The sequence below is a fragment of the Fukomys damarensis genome, unplaced genomic scaffold, assembly GCF_012274545.1.
Source record: "Fukomys damarensis isolate Sample0158 unplaced genomic scaffold, DMR_v1.0_HiC HiC_scaffold_17, whole genome shotgun sequence".
In the NCBI taxonomy this organism is placed as follows: Eukaryota; Metazoa; Chordata; class Mammalia; order Rodentia; family Bathyergidae; genus Fukomys; species Fukomys damarensis.
Genome location: NW_022900929.1, coordinates 38,935,081 through 38,952,204, shown reverse-complemented (window position 1 = coordinate 38,952,204; position 17,124 = coordinate 38,935,081). Strand labels below are relative to the sequence as shown.

The 17,124-nt window shown below is 38.3% G+C and overlaps 1 protein-coding gene and 1 long non-coding RNA gene across 11 annotated transcripts in view; one reads left to right on the top strand and one right to left on the bottom strand.

Moving 5' to 3' along the window:
• Positions 1-17,124, bottom strand: part of Meis2 (Meis homeobox 2) — a 203,782-nt gene that overhangs the window by 48,823 nt on the left and 137,835 nt on the right. For all 9 annotated transcript variants that reach the window (XM_010624630.1, XM_010624632.1, XM_010624634.2 and 6 more), the window contains one exon: positions 10,446-10,522. In XM_010624630.1, coding sequence (XP_010622932.1) covers positions 10,446-10,522 — 77 coding nt within the window. The remainder of the gene's footprint in view (positions 1-10,445; positions 10,523-17,124) is intronic.
• LOC104862587 lies at positions 1,464-6,830 on the top strand. Of its 2 annotated transcripts, none has more exons than XR_780376.2 (3): positions 1,464-1,601; positions 6,204-6,287; positions 6,682-6,830. It is a non-coding gene; the product is annotated as an uncharacterized LOC104862587 (long non-coding RNA). The 2 variants fall into 2 exon arrangements; XR_780375.2 differs by having other exon boundaries at positions 1,464-1,797.

The window sequence follows — 17,124 nt, the reverse complement described above, 5'->3', positions numbered from 1 at the left end:
TTATTATTATTATTATTATTATTATTATTATTATTATTAATCATTATCATGATTATTGAGGCAGATTCTTACTAAATTGTTAAGTTTTCCAGGGTTCAAACTTTCACTCCTCTTGCCTCAGCCTCCCAGAGTTCTGGGATTATAGTCTTTCACCACCACACCACACCCAACTCAGATCCACAATTTTTTAAAAATTAATTTTATTGGTACACTTTTGATACACATAATGACCGCATACATCGTAGGGAATTTGTAGCTGTGCATAATAAAAAAGCAAGATATATTTTAAAAAGAAGAAGAATCAGGATCCACAATTTAAAAAGAGCACTCTGCTCATCTCTATGTCTTTCACTGGGCAAACTTTGAACGGTGTGATCCATGGGCCTGGAACCAAAATTCCCTCTTTCACATCGTCTTTCTTTTTTCGGTATCAGGGATTGAACTTGGGTCCTTGTGCTTGCAAGGCAAAATATATAGTGTGTTTACTTTTTCTGTTTTGGCCCTGGGGATCAAACTCAGGATCTTGTGCTTGTGGGGCTGGCGTCAGAACAGCTGAACTAAATCCCCAGCCCCAGAATTCCCTCTTTCAAAGAGGCAGTTTTCTGAATTTTAGAAAACATTGTGGAGAGATAAATAAGGATGACATATATTTCATGATTCTTAAGTGAAATTATATCCAAAAGCTAGGTTCAAAGTAGACGAGAGCCTGAAACTGCCACATGTCAGTATCTGATAGGGTAAAGCACTACATATCGGTCACCACTTCTGTGAGGAAGACATGTCTATTAATATGGGAACAGGGAATCTTCCACAGGGATTCTTATGTTGCATGCTTAGGCACAGATGGGACTTTCCTTCCTCCAGAACCCAAACCATTAAGTCAAGATAATTTAGAGACCTTTCTCACCGATAGGCTTTCAGGTGGGTTTGAATCCAGATCTCTGGGAAATAATTCCCTGTTCCTCCCACTCTCTGGGTAATTATGGCTAAAGTTTGTTGCTTATCTAAAGGCTTTAAGGAAGTTTGGAATCCAAGAGGTCTAACATGAAACAGCCTGAAACCTCAGCCTGCAGGACTTATCTAAAAGATAAGCTGTATCTAGAGATACAGGGGAAATCTTTCTCTCTCAATGTTTACCTTGCAAGGGAAAAAGAACCGTGTATGTGTTTCAATCTGAGTGCAGAATTAAAGATTCTGGATGAGGGGTGAGAATGAGTTGAAAATCTCTATGGAAAAATCAGTCGGCAGTAATGATTCTAATTCGCCTAGCGGAACAAAACGAAACCGGAAACAAGGTTTTCTATTATGACGACGATAAAAACAACGAAGCAGGAAAAAGACCTGAAGAAAGCACCGTTTCAAAACGAAAACTCAAGGCTCTCAAATTTTCTACCCAAGTTTCTAAGAATTTTGCAGATTAAAAAAAAAAAAATGCTTTCCCTTGTTTAGACAACGGGGGAATGTCGTAAACTGGGGGCGTCATAAACGGGGGAGAATTCCCGGGATAGGCATCTTCCTGATGCTCACTCTCTCATACTTGAAAAATCCAACACAGTGAAAACAGCAGCAGCAACATCAAAACAAGTCCTCAGGATCAGGAGGTTAATAGGACTTACATTTACTCATTAACAAGCAGATTCTCGATTAAGTAATTTTTAGAGGGCTGCTCTCCCGTGAGTAAATGCATGAATGAATGAGTGGAGTGATTGAGGACCTGGTATAAAGACTATTCATGAAGTACTTACTTCTCGGAGAGTGATTTTTTGGACAGAGTTTTAAAAGCACTCAAGGCTGCAGGTAATGGAAGAGACGAGGGAGCAATTTTACTGAAAATAATAATAATAATAAAAGAACCACTGTGGTAGAAAGGAATGAAAATGTAGAACCAAGCATAGCCATCAAAACTTCTATTTTTAGGAGGAAAAAATTTAAGGACTATAAATATGGCATTGAGGTATTCTAATTTTTTTAACCTTTCTTTTAATAGCTTTTAACTTAGGGGCTCTGCTTAAACACTGCTTTAACTGCTTTAATGCTGCTTTTCCACTTTCTGCATTCTAGAAATAAATTCAAGATTTCCTTTTTAGAAAAATACAACTTTTACTTCATCCATCTGTGACTGGGGCTAGGAATTCTTACTGACTCTATTGCTATAAGAAAATTTTGTAATATTTTCACTAAGTTATCTTCATTTCTTTTTCTACTGGAAAATAAGTAAATAGCCAAGTTGACACCATCCTGCTTTAAAATCATGCACTGCACAGAAATATAGACTTTTATTTCAGTGTTACTTTGAGAAACTACATAGATCATGCCAATGAAGATGGATAAAGGACTTATTTAAGCAAACCTTGTCTCTCTTCCAAATCCTGGTATAATGAAGTGCAAAAGTAGGTAGAGCCTTGTGCCTGATGCAGGGCTTGTCTGGAGTTTTTTGTCTTCACCAGTGAAAGAGAAGGGGCTAATTCTAAAAATTTTCAAATATCAAAAGCTGTCAACATTTTGGGCCAAATCTTTTTCCATAGTTTAAGATTTTTGGAAAATGGGAACTTTCAACATGGGAAATTTTATCTTCCCAAAAATTCTCATTTAAATCTTTTCTTTTCTGTAAAGGGGTATTTTCTGGAACTATTTCAAAAACTTGTTGCATTCCTTTTTGTTGTTTTGTGTTTTCTCTGTAGTGCTGCACTTTCCTTTAAACGGGGAACTTTCTTTCTCCTCTTATTGGCATTCCAACCCAGCAAAGAAATATGCATCCTGAGATAATGCTGCCAGCTCGCTATGAAAACCATATTTCATTCTTTCTTTGCAGAGCAGAAAGGGAAAAGCACAAAGGAGCTGGTATAATTGAATGTAAAGGATTGCAGCAAACCTCCCCTTTGAGTCCCCTCGCTGGCATTCCCTTCCTTTATTTCCCCCTCTACTCCTTTTGTTTACCACTTTTAAAAGGCTCTTGCTGAGCCTTAGCTGCTTGCCCAAATTTGGACTGAATCTAAATTTCTGGAAGTGGCACTCCCATTGCTACAGGATGGAAGGTGTCTAGAAATGCTGGCCTGAACAGGCAGTGGATAGGAAGCACGGCTGCCTAGGTAGGAGAAATATCTTCAGTGTTCAGATCAGAGTGGGAATTTCATGGACCTGCTGCAGGGTGTGAAATGGGAAAATGTGGCAATACTCCCTCTTATTCCAAACTGGTATGCCATGGGTTGGTATCCTGGTCATCCCCAGTGACATCTGCTGTAGACAGAGCAAAATGAAATCCACTTAAAATTTCAGGGCAGTCCCTCTGGTTAAACATTATGAATGTTTTCTTTTCACTTATTTTAATCTCCTTTGCCACCTCTTTTTGGTTTTCTTCTTAGAAATAACTGTGGATCTCCAAGAAATGACAGTCTGACCAAAGAGACATATTGGAACCTGTAGGGAGAGGGTCACCGGAAAACAGAGCGCTAACACAGCCCAGTTCTTTCACCCCATGAGTGACTGTGGGGAAGAAAGCACTCTGGTTTAGCAAAGGACTGCTTGGGGATAGTTGGAACCGCACCCTTTGGAATCTCTGCCTCTTCCCCCAGCCTAGGAGTTTTCTGGCATAGGAAACCATCTGAAAGGGAAGCATTTCACCTCCCGCTCTCCAAACAAGAGTTCAAAAGCATGCTTTTTTGTATTCATTTCCTCAGCATCGGCAGTTTCAGCACATTAAATGCTGACAATGAATCTAGCACCTGGCAAATCTGACTTGAGATTCAAATGGATTTTTATTCGGAAACATAGATGTTACTTGGAAATAATCACCAAAGATGGCAGCTATGTGTTTAACAAATGGCTATGGTGGAGACTGCTGAGCAGAGAAGGAATGTTTAGTCCAGCAGGCTTTTTCCCTTTAGGTTTATCTCAACTCCACCTCCCTGGTTTATCACTCTATCCTTCAATCTTTTTCCTCTTGAGATCAAAGTGTCCAGCTGTCTCTGTAGTTCGTTGAGCTTTCTTGCACCGTTGGCCAATTATTCCATATGTTTACTACAAAATTATTTTCCTCAAATCCCAGCTTCCTCTTGATGTCCTAATATTACAATGCATTTCCTGGTGTCTGCACTACTTGCAGTGGAATGACAACACACGCACTTTGAAAATGACTTTTCTGTGCTGTACAGTGCAACCTCTTTTACCACTCACCTTGCCTCCTGCTAATTAGCCTTCAAACTCGGCTTGGAGGCTCACTGACATGAGGCCTGCAAGTGACCCTCTGTCCACCCTTCAAGTGGAAGCAGCAAAGCAAAGTTATCTGTGAACCCAAATCTATCAGGGCTGATGGATTCCTGAGGAAAATGATTACTTTCCTTAGGCTCCTACTCTGTTTCCTGTCCATATGTTAATCAGGGCTGGGAAGTTCTAACAACGCCACCTTTTATTCTCAAGGCGTGCTTCACCTGCAATGCATTTTCACACACAAATCTCTCCCCTTTCCTCAGCATCATTCCATTTCACTTGGAAATGAAAAACAAGTCACCTGGGCAGACAAGGGGCCTTCCAAAAGGAGCAGGAAGAAGGCTAGAAAGGAAAACCGGTCCTAGAGAAAATACTCTATCCCAGGGCAGTCCTATGATTCTAAAAATCTTGTCAACAGGGTCAAATTGAAGTAGCTAAAGTGGTGGGTGTTGGTTATTAAAAACTGTTAGACTTAGAAAGATGAGTCTAAGACCATTTTGGTAGAAGGTGAGGCAAGCAGGATGCAGATATTTAACCTCAGTTTGAGAATTTTTACGTCATTGAATCTATAATACAAGGAATTCTCTGAACTACCTTTAGTTGCAAAGTTCCTTGAAATTTAAGTTTCATGCGTTTTTACTTGGGGGACATTATGGCTTGTGTCTAGATGTCTTCCCAAAGCCTCATGTGGTCTTGGTGGGGCTTTCTGGAGGTGTCTGGATCTAGAGTGTATGATGCTGGGATTAAGTGTACAATGCTGGGATTAATGGTGCACCCCCCCCCAGTGCTACCTGCCCTAAGGGCTATTAGCCCAAATGGAAGATAAAGGAAAGTAAGAAGGATTTTGCTGCTGCTTGCTGCTTGTCTGCTGCCGCCTCCTGCCTGCTCTACAATGCTCCTCTGCCATGCTACTCTGCCCTAGAGTCAGCAGATTATGGAATGAAAGCTCTACAAACTGTCAGCCAAAATAAACCTTTTCTCCTTTATCTTTGGGTGTCGGGTATTTTGTCTCAGCAATGAGAAAAATAACTAAGACAGAGGCCTGAAGACAGACTTTGATCAAGAAATTAATTCTGGCTTGGGCATGTAGCTCAATAGCAGTGTAGCTCGATAGCAATGTAGCTTACCTAGCATGCATGAGATCCATCCCCAAGACTAAAAGAAAGGAAGGAAGGAAGGGAGGGAAGGAGGGTGGAAGAGAGGGAAAGAGGGAAGGGGGAGAGAGAAAAGGGAAGGGAAGGGAAGGGAGAAAAAAAAATCCTTATTCCTAGTATAACATACCTGTATTCGGACAATAGGTCACGCTGTGGCTTTTGTTTGTTGGCGTACAAGTTTGCTGTACTTACTGCAGTGGTTTGAATTTTTAAATGGAAAATATTTTTTCCTTTTGAAATAACTTGTAATTGTAAGATCAGTTTACAAGTGATCTTATAATTCTTATAGAGCACTGAGAAAGGTACATGAGAACATAGACATGTCTTACTGTTCCTGCAGTAGCTTTAGCTCCAGGGATTTTAATTGTAAAAGTGAAGATTTTTCCATATCTCAGTGATTACTACTGTCAAAGATATACAAATATAGTCCAACAAATTACTCGTGCAAGAACTTCCTTATTCAAAAATACTTTTGTCTTTGTCAATGAAAGTAAATTGAGAATTAATACTCAAAACTTCCCTTTAAAACATCTCACCTTCACAGTTTTGAAGACACTTACATCCTGGGCCTCTCTAATCTTACATCCTGGTATCAAAGAACTGCAAAAAACATTGTACAAGAATCTACAAAAATCTACCTTTATTTAATATAGAAGTTAAACAGAGTAAATGTCACTAAAAGAATTTCTTCCTGAAATACATCTATGTGTCCCCCTCAAAAAACTTCATTCCAGTCTATAAGCTAATTCATGACATATTTATTTATATGATTATATGAGATAATGTGTCTCTCTCACTGTTCCACTTGATTGATTGATTGATTGATTGTTTATTTTGCAACAGGGTCTGGCTGTATATTCCAAGCTGGTCTTACACTTGCTAAGTATCCCAGGCCAACCTCAATTTTACCAAGTGCTGGGATTATAGGTATGTGCCACGACCCAGCTAATTATTTATTTTTAATTATTTTAAAAATATTAATTACCTACTGTGTGTACCTAGCAAGCAGTATTTCTTAAAGTTGTAGAGTTCTATGAGATACTATGTGATTATTCTTCCCAATTTGCAGATGAGAGAACCAAGGCCAAAGGGGATTAATTTGCCGAAGGTCAAACATTGATCAGTCTCAAATGGGGGAACTGGTGTTCTAACCCCTGAGTTCTGATTCCTGAGCCTGAGTGTTTACTGACTATCCATTACCCTTAGTCCTTATATCAATATTCGTGTTTGCTTGTCTGGTGGAAGGAGATAATTCAGCTTGAGCATATTCTCTTCTTTGCTACTCTTTTTTCCTCATGCGAGCACTTTGTTTCTTTTACAGCTGATGGACTCTCCATCCAATAACGGGCACAGAAAGTCCGTCGTGCCACTTGTAATTAGCTTTGGCAGCAAAGAACATACTGAAGACCTGGTTGCCATCTTTCTAAAAAAAAAAAAAAGTCTAGATGGGCTTGGTGCACGCGCCTGTAACACCAGCACCCTGGGAGGCTGAGACAGAAACATCACCAAGTTCAAGCCTACCCTGGGCACCTTAGCAACTGATTGAGACTCCATCTCAAAATAAAATGTTCAGTGTGAAAACTCTGAGTTCAATTCCTAATGCTGAAAAGAAAAGAAAAAAAAGTCTTTGTTAAGTTATCCATTATATATGTGGACTTCTGAGAGGTAACTGCACGAAAAAAAAAATGCCTTTGTGTCATGAGCTCCATCGCTTTTCCGAAATCATATTTTGAGTTGATTACACCACCATCGCTTGCATATTCCCTGCTGTAAATACATGGGCATAGCTTCGAATATTGGCTCCTAAGATACAACACATCTTTAATTCTCTTAATTATTTCCTAAACTTCCTTCTTCCTTTTTGCGTATTTGTTTTAAAGTCCATAATTACTGCCTGGTCTTAACAGGTCTGTTTTTATTGCTTATTGTTCTCATCAAATGCATGGATCCATATTCCATTGCTTATTACTAGAGATGTTATTTTATGGTGCTGCTTAACTGTCTTGGCCTTGCTTGGCCTTTCTATTTTAAGAGATAAGTGAGAAGCAGAACTGGAATAGCAAGTCTCCGTGACCAGCTAATTTGTAGGCTTTCTACACTACTGTGATTTGGGGGGCACAAACCTTGCAGCATGGAAGGCTAAATTGGCTGCAGCCTGGGAAGTGAGTATTAATTGTTAGTGTAACCGACTGAGGTTTAAGAATTCAGATATACTCTCAGATACCCTATACTTTTTAATTGGGGGGGCAGTGGATATTAAGCCCAGGGAGTGTTGAGCTACATCCCCAGCCATTGTATTATTTACTGTGAGACTAGGACTCTCTAAATTGTTCAAGCTGCCCTCCACCCTTTGATCCTCCTGCCTCAGCCTCCCTACTGTAATAGCTGGGATTACAGATGTGCATGCACTACCATGCTTGGTGCCAGCCCTGTGCTGTGTGAAAGCGCCCCAAAACTGGAGAAACACTTTGCAGTTCATTCTTATCACCGCTTATTGTGATTCTGCACTTGAGGCCTGATTCTGAGATCTTCTGAAATCATATTGGGTAGATTTCTCTCCCTTAGAGCAGACTTTGTCAAAGTCTTGGACAGATTCAAAATGTACTGAATTAAGGGTGTTCTTTTTTTGGTACCGGGGATTGAACCACTGAGCTAAATCCCCAGCCCTAAGGGATGGTCTTTTTAACATTTTTTTGAACTCCCCAGAAAATGGCTCCCTATATTAATTCTTGGTAGTCTTTTGGAAGCTCATGAGTCACACCTTGTTATCAAACTTATGCTAGCCGTTAACTAAGAATTGAACCAGAAGGCAGGCTTACAGCATTTTTTGGAAGGAAGTGTGAAAATTAGGAAGACGAAAGTACTTTGTAGAGACGCAGAGGCGTCGGTGCTCATTCCCTGTTAGAGAGTGGGTGCTGGGTGACAGCACTGTCACACCCTAACCCTTGGCGTTCTGTGCCAAATACAGTTCAAACAATGCACAAACAAGAAACCTAAAACATCACAGTAACTGCACTCCTTGCACATGCCAGGGGCCCAGTGGAATTCAGAGAGGAAGGGTGTTTCCCCAGTCCCAGCCAGGTGTCTGAGAAAACGCTGGTCTTTAGCTATGGGACATCAACACTAGACACTCCTCATTCTTCTGCAGGAATGATGACAGTAACAAGTACAAGGAATCGGATGATATGTAAGAGCATTTGCAAAAACAAAGCGATCAAATGCCAGTGCCAGTTATCAATATAGAACCATTTCATTTCGCTCAAAAATTCCCATCACAAACTCCCTCAATGTACCCCAAACTCATAAAAATAATGATTCTAAAGCAGTTTTAATTGCATTAGGGGCCACTGTACATGTAATACATCAGTCTGGAAATCAGTATGCTATCAAGTAATGTGCAGGGCAAATAGCCTCCTACTGTTAAAATGCGAGTAGTTATTTTATGGCTTCCAATCACTGATAGCTTGTGCTAGGAACACGAATGAGAATATACATGTTTACATGTATTATATATATGTACACTACGAGGCTGATATCAACGTATAATCACGTATACCTCCACCTCTGGAGATTATACCCTTTATTCCAAGTTTTTGGTCTAAAGGGTATCTTTCAATGTACATAGTTCCAATCTTAGAAGAAAATTAAAGTGAATTCAAGTCTGTATTGTCTATCCTTTCTTGCTGCCTTTCTTTTCAGGTTAGCAGTTTATTTCTGCATTAATCACCCTGACAGAAGCAAGGCAACTCAATTTTCTGCTTCTGTAGGTAGGCACATCACTTTCTGTACAGCACAAGGCATGAAAAGGGCTACGGCTAAGCTTTGGTTACTGGTGTAATTGAAATGCTATCCACACTATAGGGTGCATTAAAGTCAGATAACGGCAGTTCCTGTGGCCAATTTAAGTAGCTTGACTTCCCTGGGAAAAAAAAAATTGCCTGACAGATAAGGCAGACAAACTGGCTAATTCTCCAAGCATGTCTCTCATTGTGATCCTAGAAAAATGAGAAAAAAATGAATCACAGAACCACAAAATCAATTGACCCTCGGGTAGCTCATCAGGCAGCGAGCCTGATAAACCTAAAAGCTTTGTTAATGTCTGCCTGCCTGTATCCCACAGATAGAGCACTTTGTAAATGAACCTGCTTTGATAAATATATTAAGGAAAGCTGTGAATAAAGGCAGAGACTTCTCATTTGTAAATACAACCTCTGCTACATGGAATTAGAATGATAAAATGGAGTTCCATGTAATTAAGTTTGTATAAGGCCTGAAATCCGTGCAAATACTTTCCCTGAATTTTGAAAGAGAACTGTCAGTTCAATTAATCTGAACATCACCCCAAGAATGTACTGAACAAAATTAAGCTGCTGATAAAACCTGGGCCAGTATTTTGATAAGTAATTCCTATATCATTTCTTGGCCACTGTGATCATTTTATTTAATCCTCTGCCCCTCCTTTCCTTAGTTACCCTCTAAGCCGTGTACAAAGGGTGAATGTTCCATACACCACCACAAGAGTAATCTACCAAATCGCAAAGCTAAAAAATGGAGAAAACCTTCTTTTCCTATTTAAAAAAAAATTAGGGTAAATAAATTTCTATTCGGAGATACTAAAAAGCCTCTCTCTCCATCGACACTCACAGCCTAGACAAAGGAAGCCTTCTTAGAAGTGATTAACTCCGTGTGAGGGTTATGAAAAAGCACACAGCATAACTATTTCCAACAGAAACGACCCGAACAGAATTTGTGATTTAATTTGAGAATTTTAAGGCATCAGAGATGGGGAAAGTATGGTGGAGAGGAGGAGGAGGATGGGGGAGAGGAGAGAGAGCGAGAGAGGAACGGGGCACAGGGGAGAAAGAGGGGGAGGGAGGGAATCTTGCAAAAATCATTTCCCTAGGTCATCTTTTCCTCTCACTTAGCTCCACTTTTACATTGCAAGAGAGAAACATAAAAGTTATCCTCACTTTTACTTGTTTTTAGAAACAAACAAAAGCAGAAAGGGGAGTAAAGGAAGAGAACAGTTATTTAGCAATCTCATTTTAGCCTTGGGAGAAAGACATTGATTTTCGGGTCACTCACCAGTTGTTTACTTGGAGAATTGTAAGTCCCGTGTCTTGCGCTAACTGTTTCTTCTGCTCTTCGGAAGGGTATGGATGCTAATGAAAAAACAAATGTTTTAAAAGATGTATCAGAAGTTACAGAAGTCACAGAAGTTGTGATTTTTTTTTTTTTTAATTCTACGGCTTGATTTTCCTCATCGCATTTGTTTTACAGTGTGCGTAGAAGTGTGGGCAGGGGCATGGATCTAGAAATTCATGTTGGCAGCCCCACATTTCTGCCACACTTGGAAGGGCCAGCATTAAAAAGCCAGGTATCTGAATTACTCCATTTCTTTAATCCGTCTGGGATGGAAAGCATCCTTGGAACAGTATCAAAATTTTGCTTACCTACAAGCTGCACTAAGGAACTTGCTCACTTTGCTTCCTAGAAAATATATGGGAAGCCCTTATTCTAAGTTATCTTTGTAAGAGGGCTCAATACAATTATTATCTCCTGTTATTCTGACATTATTGACAGTAAAAGTTTGGAAAGTGAGATAGTAGATGATCACAACTATTTTGGAAGCCATGGCAACGGATTTGGTTATAACACAGCATACTTACAGTATATTTACATTTGATTCCTTTATGGGACAGTGAAAGATTCTTTTATTTTTACTGCTTAGTGCTCTGAGATATTGGAGTCACAAACAATGAGCACACATCAAAAGAAGTCAGTTTCATGCAATGTTCATATGAAGTTTTACATTTTATCTTAAACTCCCGCAATAAGAGAATGAGGTCATAGGTTTTGATTTTTTTAAAAATTCTTTACTTCCTATCACAATTCACTCACATTTATAACAAACAGCCTTTCTATTATCAATCCACTTTCCTTTCTCATTCTGAAATGAGGGATTGGTATTTTAGAATCATACATTTACTTTAAATGGCACTGTACTGGCATGCACTTATGAAACAAAATAATAATTATCTGTTAAGGAGGCCCCTTACTCTAAATTCACTAGTTTTATTAAACAGAAAAGTAAACTTTTATCTAGCATGTCATAGTTGTTCATAAGCTAGAAAGCCTTTAGTAATAAATATTTCCTATCAACATTATTAAAGAATGACATTAGCAACAACAAAGTATTCCATTCAAAGCATTCTAATCATTCCAGTATTTGAGCAAGTGAATGTTTTTCAATCATCTAAAATTTTATTCTTCAGGTATTTCATTCTCTATAATAGCATACATTATCCAAAATGTGCACAATTACTTATTAGCAAACCCGAATGCCATTAGGTTAAACAAAATCTCCTGTATAGCAAAAGGGTTAACTAGATTTGTATTAATATAGAAGCCAGGCTTTTAATATTCTGCAAATGTTAACAAAGAAAGATGATAATGTTGAGTTAATATGGGTTAAGCATAAAATGAAAATAAATTTTTCTGATTGCGAGGTGTTGACACTTTTTTGGCTAGGGCCTCCAGCCCGTTCCTGAAAGCTGTGTAATTACAGCAGGCTTTTCCCCTCCTTCCCCCTCCTGCTTCGAGCCTACCCACATTAGTAATGACCCCTTCACTGCTTCAAAAACCACTAATGGTCTTCAGCACGGGCAAGAAAAATGAACAGGATAAATTGGAATCCACAGTCCGTAATTTGCATCCTACGAGGCTGCTTTGGCCACTCGTACACTTTCCCCACCATCAATCGTTGCCTGTCAGGTGCTGCTCTCTGCCGCCGTGACAAATACTCCTCTGAACACTCGGATTCGTCCAAACAATGTAATTGTCCTCTATTCTCCTTTTGGTAATGGAGATAATGAATGATTGCACAAACAAGAAGGATTGCTCATCACAGACACCGAGGTGGCTTCAAACTGAAAAAGGCCTCAAGTACAAATTTTAATTGACTGAAAACACTGGTTGGGAGGGAAATGAAAAAAAATTTTTTTTTCTTTAAATCTTTCTTGTTAAGGTATTTTCTTGCCAAATTCAAGGAAGAAAGTAACACTTTTGAGTTTTCGTGCCTCTAAGATTTTGAGAGCCTGGGTTTATAGGTTGATTGTTCAATAGGAAAAAGTTATCCAAATAGTAAAAATGAAAATGAAAATAAAGATGCAATGAGGGAATGCCTTCCTACACTGGTAATGTCTTCCAGTGCGTGGTTTCTTTATGCAGTGTTTTTTCTCTTTTTTTGTTTTTAGTGTTGTTTACTGTTGCCATGAATTTGCCTAAGATGGTTCTGACAAAATGTGGGTTGTAGAGTGTGTGTGTGTGTGGGAGGAAGACAGACAGACAGACAGATGGGGGAAGGGAAGGCAGGAGAAGAGAGGTGTAGATGAAATAAAGGTTTAGGATTCTAAGAAAGTAGAAGAGAGGAAAGTGGGTGCTGTGAGACAGCCAATTTCTTCAAGTCTGATTGTGAATTCTGATTGAATAACAAGCATTCTTTCCAGTGTCTTATCAGAAATGTAGTCCAATGACCACAGAATTTTACAATAAACAGTATATTTTATCTTGGGAATCCCTGAGCTATACTTTCACTATGAAAACAGTTGCAAATTCCATCCACAATCATTAAAAAAATTGGTACTTTACCAAAATTCACCTTGCACAGATGGCTTTTTTTAATTAATAGGAAAGACCATAATAACTTTAACTTATTTAAATAATGCTCTGTATTTTTTGAACATTCATGATTCCATGCCCCTTTTATACATGGGGTGGACTGTTTATCTGAAAGTGTTCTGGCAGTCGGCCACTATATTTCTAAAATTAAAAGAGGGATGGAAAACAATCAGCTTTCAGAGGAATTGGAACCATGACAATATGTTTTGGATTAATTTACAAATATATGTATATATTTAAGGCCAAACTCTGGAACTAGAGAAATTCGAGTACATGGTCTATCATATGGATTCTCCTACTTTATTAGAACAGACATCATATTGAAATAATAAACACGGGAAGCCTTCACTACGTCTTTGATGTATATTACTAAATGTCTGAGTGGCTCAAATTTAAAATAAACTTTGGTATGTTTGCACTTGAAAACTGGAAGTAGACCACAAGCAAAAATTTGTTGTCAGTTTCCATATTCTTGGACTAAAACTATAGTTTAGTTTGCTCACTGTTGGGGACTAAGCAACTTTGGTCTGGTGGCCAGAGGTGGCTCAGCTTACCCATGAGAGCACACATTGTAATCTAATAGTGACGACGACGATTCCCCTCATCAAGAAAGAATCAGCAAAGTTTTTCACATCTCAAACAATTCCATGGCCACTGGTGAATCGAAGAAGCGAATTACAAAGGTCCTCTTACTTTAGATGTCAACTAACAAATGTTCAAAACATTAATAAGGCACGTATGGCTCATGGTTCAATGTAAATAGAAAATATTTTTCATTGCTTCTCTTCTAAAAACTCACTGGCAAGTGAGATAGTATCTTTATTCATCATACTGATCTCCGGCCTGCTTCCACTAATTTTATTGGTGGGTGTTATGGTTAACCTGATTTATCAAGAACAGTGTCCTTACAACACATTGTGGGGCACTTTGGGACTGAATCATCTAATAATAATCTCTTGTGAATAACCCCTCTCTAGTGAGGTCCATACTAGAATTGATTTATCTTGAATTTTACTTTATGTTGAAAGGATTTTTATGCTAGTGTTTTGAAGTTTTAAGTGATACTTCAAATAACCGTGAATGAGAAGTGCAAAATGAATAAAAAAGGTAGTTTTTTTAAGAACTACAATACTGGAAACAACCTAAATGCCCGTTAATTAGATTGTATTTAAATAAAATGTGAGGTTCTCATGAAAAGGTTGACCCTATATATTGTTAAGTGAAATAGGCAAGTTGAACGATATGCGTTATTCATTTTTGGCTAAATAAGTAAAAATAAGTAAAACTAAATACACATAATTATGCTTGTAAAGTAAGAAAAGCATCTGGAAAGGTGCATGCTAACTAAGGATATATATGGTGTAGAGTCTCAAGATGGAGACTTTTTTTTGCATATTCCTGTATTGTCTCTGTGTGTACAACTTTGAACAATTTTTAAATCCAGTACCAATTTCAAAATTATAATTAATTTATGGCAATTATAATCAATGTATATACTCTACATTAAAAAGCATAATAATTTAACTTTTTAATATGATCAGACATTGTCTTGCAATACAGTAACTCTTTTGCTGGCTTTTATTTTTTCCAGTATGGGGGATTGAACCCAGGAAGCACTGAGCTAAACTCCGGGACCTTCTTTAAATTTTATCTTGATAATGTCTGTTAGGCTACAACAGAACCTGCCATCTCCTCTTCTCTCAGTCTTCCTCATAGCCAAGATTACAAACATGCATCACCATGCCTGGTGCCTTGGATATTTTGTAAAGGAAGACATCTGCAGGATGAGTCTTGTTTCTTAAATTACCTTTTAATTACTCTCCAAGATACATGTTTTACAGAGTTAACTCATGTGACTGTGATCTTAATGATGCCACTTGAATATAAAACCCTAATGTGGACAATGAAACTGCACTAGGCAGATATTTACTGATGGAAATGTGGTCAGTGAAAGGGGAATGGACAGATATTTACTGATCAAGGACCATGTTTACTGAGTCAGGCAGCAAGCATATACCAAGAATTTTACCCCTGAATAAATAAATGCATCTTCCTGCAATACCGAATCAATGGTCATTAATTTAGCAACTTTTTCTTGTGAAAAAGTATTCCTATGCTGTGAGAATTTTAAAGCTAAAAAGCAAAAAAACAAGGATATTTAAAAACCATCCAGTCTTTGTTAGAGATCATCTTTCCACCAAGTTCCAATAGCAATTTGCTTAATGTTTATATTTTTTAATTTTTTCATTGTTGTGTCATATCTACATTTCTATGAAATATAACTTCCCAAAGACATAGCCTTTTTAGGGGGTGAAGGGAGGGCAGAGGTAAGGGGAAAAAATGAGAATCAAGACTTGTCATGTAGAGGTACAAGATCCCAACAATGAATGTAACTGTACTGTATCCCTAAAATGTACCAATAAACTCAATTAAAGCTGGAAAAAAAAAAGATATAGCCTTTTTAAACTTTTGTATGTCTCCCTTACTCTGTTCATTGTCTTTAAATATTTGAAGAAGGAATTGAAAAAAAAAACCTGCATAAATTTTCCTTCAAGCTTTGTTGGTAGTTATATCACCTTAAATAAGATTGGGCCTGAGACATCATCTCTGCATTGGTAAGATAAAAAGGTTAACAAAGTTATGTATGGGATATAAAACATCTGAAGACATGATAATAACAATGTTTGTGATGATTAATTTGGAATTTCACTGACTTTCTCTCTTGCACAAGCAAGCACCACACACACACACACACACACACGCTTTCCCTCTCAAGTTGTGGGGCTTCTAACTTTTACATCAAAACCCAGAAACACCCTTTCCTGCTGCCCAGTCAATCTCACTGGGTTCTACCAGAATTAATTCTACATGAAACATGGTGCATCTGTCCCTTTCTTTGTGTTATGCTATTTTCTGGATGTCTGTGTCTTCTTTGACTTTGAAGAGCTGAGCCATAAAGCATTCGAGTGGAGAAGATTTTTATCGAGATCTTAGGCTGGGATCTACTTTGTGCAGATGGGAAAAATCAAGGCTCACAAATGGCTCACACCAGTTATACAAAGAAGCACTGGTAAGAGTCAGGGTAAATGGGCTGGGAACGTAGCTCCGTGGTGCAGCAAGGTCCTGAGTTCAATCCTGGTACTGGGAAAGTTGGGATAACCACTTCCTGTGCAGTCATTTAAACTTCCCACTCTAACATTAATGTTTTCCATTAAAGCACCATTACCTTTCTCTTTTAGTAATGGTGCCTTGATTTTACATCAGGGATGTGGTCTAGAGATGGAGGATTTGCATCAGCATATTCCTGTATTGTCTTTGTAGGTACAACTCTGAACAATTTCTAAAGTCAGTATTGATTTTGAAATTATAATTCATTTATGATAATTACACTTAATTTATATACTCTAATTAAAGAATCATTTAACCTTTTACATAATTAGAAATTGTCTCACATTATAGTAAGTCTTTCTCTGGATTTTTTTGGGGGTGTGTGTGTGGGATAATGGTGCCCTGGTTTTACATCAGGGATGTGGTCAATGATAGCTAAATAGCACAGACTTGGTCAGTTAACATAGTTGATCCTGCAGGCTGAACTGCAGATAGAACCCAACTTAGGTTAACAGAAGCCTGTCATAGGAATTTCAGAGGTGTTCTCTCTCTCTTGCTGGGGTTACTAAGTCACGGATTGCTTGTCTTTGGGATGGTCTTTGTTGCCACTAAGAGGGAACCTGGCTGAGAATGCAAACTAAAGTAGAGCCAGTAAATACAGAAAAAAGATTCCTGACATCATTTCTACACTTTACTTTCAACCACTTGGGCCAATCAACTAGTTCTCACTAACACACACAGTCCCATTTAGATTACCTAAAGTTTTCTCAGATTACTCTCTTTTCCTCTCCAGCTAAAAATGATGTAAGAAAGAAAGAAAAGTAGGAGAATGAGGAGAATGTGGTGGGGAATGAAGAACAAATAGAAGTGACTCATTTAGGGTCTGGGGATTTAGCTCAGAGGTTCTGCCGCCTACCTTGCAAGCGCAAGGGCCTGAGTTCAATCCCTGGTACCAAAAAAAAAAAAAAAAAAAAAG